The sequence below is a fragment of the Camelus bactrianus genome, chromosome 7 (genome assembly GCF_048773025.1).
Source record: "Camelus bactrianus isolate YW-2024 breed Bactrian camel chromosome 7, ASM4877302v1, whole genome shotgun sequence".
Classification (NCBI taxonomy): Eukaryota; Metazoa; Chordata; class Mammalia; order Artiodactyla; family Camelidae; genus Camelus; species Camelus bactrianus.
Window position 1 is genome coordinate 48,826,072 of NC_133545.1, and position 7,990 is coordinate 48,834,061.

The 7,990-nt window shown below is 36.5% G+C and overlaps 1 protein-coding gene and 1 long non-coding RNA gene across 2 annotated transcripts in view; one reads left to right on the forward strand and one right to left on the reverse strand.

The window, feature by feature from the left end:
- POLR1F (RNA polymerase I subunit F) overlaps nucleotides 1–7,852 on the forward strand; it is a 30,277-nt gene extending 22,425 nt beyond the window's left edge. The window contains exons 3-4 of the mRNA XM_010967178.3: nucleotides 4,498–4,706; nucleotides 5,953–7,852. Coding sequence (XP_010965480.1) covers nucleotides 4,498–4,706; nucleotides 5,953–6,358 — 615 coding nt within the window. The 3' untranslated portion in view covers nucleotides 6,359–7,852. The remainder of the gene's footprint in view (nucleotides 1–4,497; nucleotides 4,707–5,952) is intronic.
- Nucleotides 3,429–4,566, reverse strand: LOC123611901 (uncharacterized). Its single transcript, XR_006719001.2, has 3 exons — nucleotides 4,445–4,566; nucleotides 4,122–4,254; nucleotides 3,429–3,704 (listed from the first exon to the last, which is right to left on the reverse strand). It is a non-coding gene; the product is annotated as an uncharacterized LOC123611901 (long non-coding RNA).
- Nucleotides 7,853–7,990: the final 138 nt, after the last annotated feature.

Here is a 7,990-nt window from a genome sequence, read left to right on the forward strand (position 1 = left end):
TTGCGGGTACCCTCTGTGCCCGTTTAACTTAGTTCTGGTCAAGGGCTGCTCTGTACAGATCCGAGCCTCAGAGGCTCCCCCTCCATCCCGCTGGCCTCTCAGTTGGAAAGGGGAGACCCAGCAAGCGAGCGCCAGTCCTCCTTTGCCGCTCCCTCCCCGCGGGACCCGTCCGCTCTGCTTTGCCTTTTGTTCTTTGTTTTTTCCTTTTCTCCTACCAGATTTTTGGCATCTTTATCTTTTGAAGAGGGCGATGTTCTGTCGGAGTTTGCAGGTGCTCTGGTTGGCTGAGTGGGTCTGTGGATGTGAGTATTGGTGCATTTGTGGGAGAGGGTGAGCTACAAGCGTCCTTTTACTCCGCCATCTTCTCTTTTCCCCTACTCCCTGTAGTTTCTAGTTCTTATTACAGTGATTTTCATTTCTACCAATAGTTTTTCTTAATTTCTTTAATATTTTCCTTGCGTCTTTTGAATTTGGGAACTAGTAGAATGGAGAGATGTTTTATTAATTGTTCTTTCCGAGATTTCTCGTTCTTTTAATTGGGAGTGGTTCCTCTGCTTCTTCGTTTTACTTTATTTCTTGGACTCTATGGATTCAGGAGAAACATCTATTCTGGTCTTGAAGGGCTTTTTTATGTAGGAGTGTCCCTGTGTAGCCTGTGTGAGTCTAACATTTTTGTGCAAAGGCTGTTTTTATTACGGATCTTGCCACATCTTTCTTCAGTGTGCTGGGAGTTATCTCCTAGATGGGCGTGTGATTGGTATTGCAGTGACCAGAGCCTGTACCAGGTGTTGAGAGGGGTCTCCTCTGCTCTGTGGTTGTCACAGCCCAGCTGGGGGGCAGGGTCTCCTCCCCAGTTGTTGGAGTAGAAGCCTCCAAGTCTGTTTCTGAGCTGCCAGTGTGAGGTTGAAGGGAGCACTTCCTCCAGGAATGGAGCCAGTGAGTATTCCTGTGCATTGAGTGCACAGTGCAGTGAGTACAGGGACTCTGCACCAGAAAGTGCACTCTGGTGTTGCCTGACACCTGTTTTGTGCATTCACAAAGTACACTGTTGTTGGCCTTGACCTCGGCCCTACCTCTGCTGTGGGAATGCTGGCAGTCAGCCCAGATCTCTCTCTGTTGTTGTGTTCAAAAAGTCCCGGTTGCGGCTCAGACCACACTGCAGCCCATTCAGGCTGTCACATGCCACCAACAACAGTCTTCTCACCAGGGCTGTCCTCTGAAGCCCAAGTTCCAGCACCCAGCCCCTGCACACACCAGCAGATGCGTGACTCAGGCTGGGGAGTGTAAGGAGGTGGCCAGGACTCTTTGCTGGTCATTCTCTGTTCTGCCTGCTGCAAGCTAGTTGCTACATTCTTTGAGGCTCTGAAGCTCCCTTTCTGTCCTGGCTGATCTTCCAGCCTTGAAGGGAGCTCCCAGGGTGAGGAAATTTCCTCTTTCACAGCTTCCTCCAAGGCACACAGGTCTAGTTCCAATTCCTTTTCTTGTTTGTTTTTTCCTTTTGTCCAACCTGGTTACATGGTGATCTTTCTTGTAGCTTTGGTTGTATGAGTTCTTCTGCTAACATCAGTAGGTGGTATTCTGTGAGTTTTTCCACATGTAGATATATTTTTGATGTATCTGTGGCATGAGATGAGCTGTCTTGATCTCTCCCTCTCATTTCATAATTTTCTTGCTCTAGTTGTGGCCTTTTCTTTTTCACCAGAGAACTTCCTTTAACATTTGTTGTAAAGCTGATTGGGTGTTGCTGATTAAATTATTTTAGCGTTTGCTTGTCTGTAAAGCTTTTGATTTCTACGTCAAATATGAGTAAGAGCCTTGCTGAATAGAGTTCTTGGTTGTAGGCTTTTCCTTTTCATCACTTTCATCATAAACGTGCACAGAAATAACATTCAAATTGTTTAGGAAGTGTGAAATGAAAACTTAAATTATTCCTTTTACTCTACTCCTTTAATAAGATCCAGTCTTCAAATACATTTGAGCAATTTTTTTTAATTTGTATTTAATTAACACGATACAATCTTCATACAATAAAATGAGATTTAATCTACATGCAGCAAAATGCAGAGATTATGGTATGCAGTTCAGTGAATTTTGGCAAGTGCATATACATACACCATTCTGTCTTAGAAGTGATCCTCATGTCTTTTCCTGGTCAATCCTCTCTCTATGCTAGGTACAACCATTATTACGATTTCAATATCATAAATTAAATTTGCTCGTTCTGTAATTCTGTGGTAGTGCAGTTTTTCATTATACACTGTTAAAATCTGGCCCCTTTTACTTAGCGTATTTTTGAGTTCCGTACATGGTATTATGTATATTGGTAATTTTTGCCTTTTAATTGTTGGTCGTATTCATTTCTATGAATATATTACGGTTTGATTATCCATCTTCATCAGTGGACATTTTGGTTGTTTCTTATCAGGAACTATTATGAATAAAGCTCTTGTGAACATATATTTTCATTTCTCCTAAGTGAAAACTAGAAGCAGTATTGCTAGGTCACAAGGTAAATGTGTGTTTAACTTTGTGGAAAACTGTTAGCTAATTTCTCTTTTTAACACTTAACAAGTTGCTCTGCATCTTTGCCAACATCTGGTGTACCAGTCTTTTGATTTTACTGATGGGCATATAGTTGTTTTTCATTATGGTTCTAATTTGTATTTTTCTCATTAGTCCTTTTTCCTGTGTTTCAGTCAGAAGGGCCTGTTCAAGTAGTTTGTCCCCTTTTAACTGGGTGTGTTGTTATTGAAGTATAGTAATTCTTTTTACAGTTACAATACAAATCCTTTTCAGTTAAATGTATTGTCAATATTTTTTTCCCAGTCTGTATCTTTTAATGGTATCATTGGATAAACAGCAGCTTTTAATTTTGATGCAGTCCAGTGTGTCATATTGTACTTCTGTAGTTATTGCTTACTGGATCCTAAGAAACTTGTGTACCCCTCAGTTTTTAAGATACTCTTTTTTAAAATTCTAGAATTTTTGTAGTTCTACCTTTCTGTTTAGGTCTGTGATCAATCTTAGTTTTTTGTGTGAGGTAGGCCCTTGAGATCCATTTTCTTGTCCATATTCATTGTTGTAAACCCATACTTTGAAAAGACTTTTCCCACTATGTTTTTAATTGCTGAAGTTTATCTTTGTGACAATTTTAGACATATAGAAAAATTAAGTGGAAAGTAGTGTTTTTATATACTTCTTCACTTCCCCACAAAAAATAACACACATATACTGTTTTTCCAGTTATTGACACATACATACAAATGTACATTTGTTACAGTTGAGCCAATATTGATACATTGTTTATAGTTTAGAGTTTACTCTTTGCACAGTCTGTGGGTTTTAACGTATAAAGACATGTATCCAACATTACAGTATCCTATGGAAAAATTGGTCACTGCTCTAAAAATCCTGTGTTCTACCTATTCATCACTTCCTCCCTTCCCTGGAAACCATGGCAACTACTGTGTTTTTGTTTTTTGTCTCCATAGTTTTATCTTTTCCAGAATGTCATATATTGAAATCATACAGTATGTAACCTTTTCAGATTGTTTTCTTTCCCTTAGCAATATGTTTTTAAGGTTCTTCCATATCTTTTCATGGCTTGGTAGCTTGTTTATTTTTATTGGTGAATAATATTCCATTGTATAGATATACCAGGTTGTTCAGACCATCCAGCAGATAACGTTGGAGACTCCAGATTCCTGATAATGACAAAGAAGTTTTAGTCTGTCACATGTAGGAGTTGCTGACATTAAACAGCATTGTATACATGCTAGTATTATTTATAGTTCTATAATTCAAAATATGTGATTTAAAAAAATTTTTCAGATTTTCATTGAAGGGGAAGAATGGAAAACTAAGGTTCTTGGAAATTTTCATTTTAAACTTAACACCATGTAACACATACTTACACTTTAGTTTTAAAGCTTCTAATAATGTTGTAGTTTAGTCAAAATAACCATGCTCAAGATTTACATATAAAGGTAAGCTGTCCTTTAATAGGACTGCTTCCATTATGCTAAGTTTAATTATTAAAGAATGCTCTTTAAGTGTTGAAATTCAGACTTTATAGGAAAAAAAAAAGTGGATCCTAGTTACAAAAAGCGTATGCTTCTTACCTTGAGGTCTCTTCACATGTAGGTCATATCAGAGTATTTGCTCCTTGGTTTCAATATGGTTATAGAGTAACCCCCTTCCCAGGGAATCCTCCAGTGGCTGCTAAGGTAGGGGTTTTGGGTTTTCTTTTTTTAGCTAGGGAGAGGGAATAAGGTAGTTGTTTATCCAGTTAGGCAATTGATATGCAATTCTTATTTAATAAAGTTTGAGGTTTTTAAAATCTTAGTATTCTTAAAGTGATGTTTTAATGGTAGGTTTTGAGATAAACTTTTTCTAAAGTAAATTATTTCATTATTTTGATATTTTCTCTTTGAGTTTGATTCACCTTTTAACTCTGGATCTCTTCTTGATGAAACATTCTTTTTTCCTTCTTCTCAGGGTACAGTTAATAAAGTATCTTCCAGCCACATTGGCTGTTTGGTACATGGGTGCTTCAATGCCTCCATCCCTAAACCTGAGCAGATGGCACCTGAGCAGTGGCAGACTCTGGAGATAAACGTGGGTGATGAACTTGAATTCGAAGTATTTCGTTTAGATTCAGACGCTGCTGGAGTATTCTGCATTCGGGGAAAACTAAGTATCACTTGGTCAGTTCCTAAACACATTACTACCATTTTGATAATCATTTTTACTTAATTCTGAATTTAGGGAACATAAGTCCCTCTTTTAGAAATAATTTTATTAGTCCATTTGTACTTCAAACTATAAAGTCAGTGTAAGTAGGAATCGCCTAAGTGTAATAATGACAGTGCATTAAATACTCTAAAGCTCTACATTTAGCTAACTGCTGTGTATTTTAATAACTTTCTTCTTCTGAGTATTGTTTATTTTTTAGAAAGTTGATCCCTGAGCTTGAAACTAACAGCTGAGTCATTTTGCATAACTATTAGTCTGCTTTTATTTTTATACAGTTGAAACAAAAACAATTTGGTCACTGTCACTGGACCAGGCAGATCATTTAATTTCTGTATTTTTCTGGTCTGAAATTCTTCTAAGAATTTCTGATCTTAAGCCTAGATTCATGGGAGCCAAGTTTAATGGCAGGGTAGGAAAAAAACTCTTGGAGTACTTCCTGTGTTAAAAACTTTTTCCAGATTCTGCCTTGTTAAGTAACAAGAGTATGGGTTAAAGTTCTAGAGCAACTGTCCAGTAGAACTTTCTGTGATGATAGAAATGTGCCATATTTGTGAAATATAGTAGCCTCACTATGGTGCAATTAAAATGAACTGAATTTTTAAAGTTATCTTACTGAAATTACTTAAATTTAAATAGTTACACATGGCTAGTACTACTGTATCGGACTGCGCTTCTATAGAGAGAGGGCTACTACATTGATCCTTGTTTTTATTTTAGTGATACAAAATAATTAACTTTGAACTAATACTGCTTCAGCATTGGTTAAGAACAATGTACTGTTACTTAAAACAAGAATTAAGATAGTAGACAAGGAACGCCATTACTTTGATAATAACCAGAAGTATATTTTTCTCTATCGAATGTTAGTGGTTTGACTAATAAGCCTGGGTGTGGTGATCTTTGGTTCAGAAAACACTGAACATTAAACTAAAATTTAGAAGCCATACTTTGACAAAATTTATGTCATTTTTGTGTGTAACAGAGGGAGAAGTACTTGGGAAACAAAAAGTTCAACATTTCCAAGACATTTCAGTGTGCTGAGGGCTAATAGGGTAGAATATTTGAAGCTTATGAGTTATATTATCTTGTACCACTGTCATTATTTAGAAAATTACTAGCACATTGGAATATTCATGATCTTATTTTTTTTAATTTTTGCTTAATGTTCTGCAAATTGTTTAAATTGTTAATTCATAGTTTACAAACCAAGCGCTGTGCAGTTTCTGAAGAAGTAACAGGAACTGGCACTGAAGAAGCTGTTGAAAAACCTCCAAAGAAGAAAAAGAAAAAGAAGAAAGACCCAGAACCATATGAAGTGGAAGGTGGTACCACAGAGCTAGCAGATTTTGCAGATGTTACCATGAAGGAGACAGACATGCAGATGAATAACAATGTGAATGGCCTCCTGGAGGAAAAGCCAAAGAAGAAAAAGAAAAAGAAAAAGCACCAGGAAGATCAGGACCAGGACCCTCTTTTCCAAGGCAGTGACTCCAGTGGTTACCAAAGCGACCGTAAAAAGAAAAAAAAGAAAAGAAAGCACAGTGAGGAGGCTGAATTTACACCACTTTTGGAACATGTACCTAAGAAGAAAAGGGAAAAGTAATTTTCTCTAGTGCATTTTAAATATGATTTGGTTTTTAAAAGAGTGATTTACATACAATAGATGACTAAATGTTTAAATTATATGAAATGTTTTATATTCCAGTAGTTTGCAAAACAGGAAACATTTGATTAGGAGTTGAGTTTTTGGTGCTAAAATTATAAAACTGATCATTTGGGAAATACCAGTATTAAAAGTACCATTTTATTGTATACAGAATAAAAGGGCAAGAGCTCTTTCATTCTTCCAGTGTATACATTTTAAGTAAAATGATTTCTAAGTCAGGCTCAAGGCTAGCAGGACTTGATCATACGTATTTTGAACCTGGGTTTTTGTGTTTTTAAACAGGTTTAGCATTTAGTTGTGGTATTACATGCCTGTTTTATTTTACTTTAAAATTCAAGGCGTTTACCAGTTTTAGGATTTCTTTTTTCATGGCTGCTACAGTAGTTCTCTTGTGGAACTTAGAATGGTTTGCCAGAGGGTTTCTGAAGTTTCCAGAGCTTCTAAGAACCTTGCCACTACTGACTGTGGTAGGAAACAATATTCACTATTTTTTCCTTCTAGGTGCATGTGTTTTCCTTTTTCTCTAGGAGGTTGATGGAGAGGCTGTTCTCTTACACTTGTTCATTTGTGCCTCATCCACTCTGCTTTTGTTGTGTTGGAGGAGGAGAGTCTGACGAAGACAGGAAAAGTATGATACTTACTAGTGGAGAATTTCCCAATTTTTAATAATTGAGTTAAGCTACTAGAAACTGTTAAGAGGAAACAGCTGTTCACTGCTTTCAGTAAGAAAATGTGGAATATATCTTAACTATTGGAAAACAATGAAATGACAAGCTGGCTCAGGCTGATATTCAATGCGAGGTCGTGTTCATCCATTTAACAGGTATTCGATTAACTACTATGTGTAAACACATTCTACTAAGGTCCAGGGTATAATGGAAAACAAGGTACAGGTCGTTCCTTCCCTAATGGAATGTCATTGGAGAAACAGATTGCACAAACAGAATATAAGTAAAAAAATTAGTAATTACAGTAAGTGCTATAAAGAAAAAAATTATCTACTTACTGTTAGTTGTGTTAGAATCTGTAAACAGATGAATGAATATTCCATGTGGCATCCATTTTTATTGCCATTTATCTAGTATCAGACATAGTACTGGTCTTAAATTCTGCTAGTAGTATATCTTGATGCACATCTATGATGACAGAATATAGAATTTGGAGAGTGGCTGTCAGTCACAGTGTCTGTTTACAAGCAGATATACAAGACAGTAGACATGTGCAGGCCAGTTGGTCTTTACATATAATTTAGTTTCATTTGTCTATGTAGCCCTTGAAATGTGGCTAAGTCCAAATTGAGATATGGTATCAGTATAAAATACATATCAGACTGAAGATGTACAAAGAATGAATGTAAAAATATCTCAATTTTTGTATATTGGTGAGAGAATATTTTTGGCATAGTGGGGTAAATAAAATGTTAAAAATTAATTCAGCTTTTTTTTTTCCTGTTTTTTTTTTTTTCCCTTCAAGTTTCATATGAGGCCCACATTGTCTTTTGGACAGCACTGGTTTAAAGGAAGGATGACTTGAAAAAGATTTTAGAACAAGCTATATTATATTCTCAGA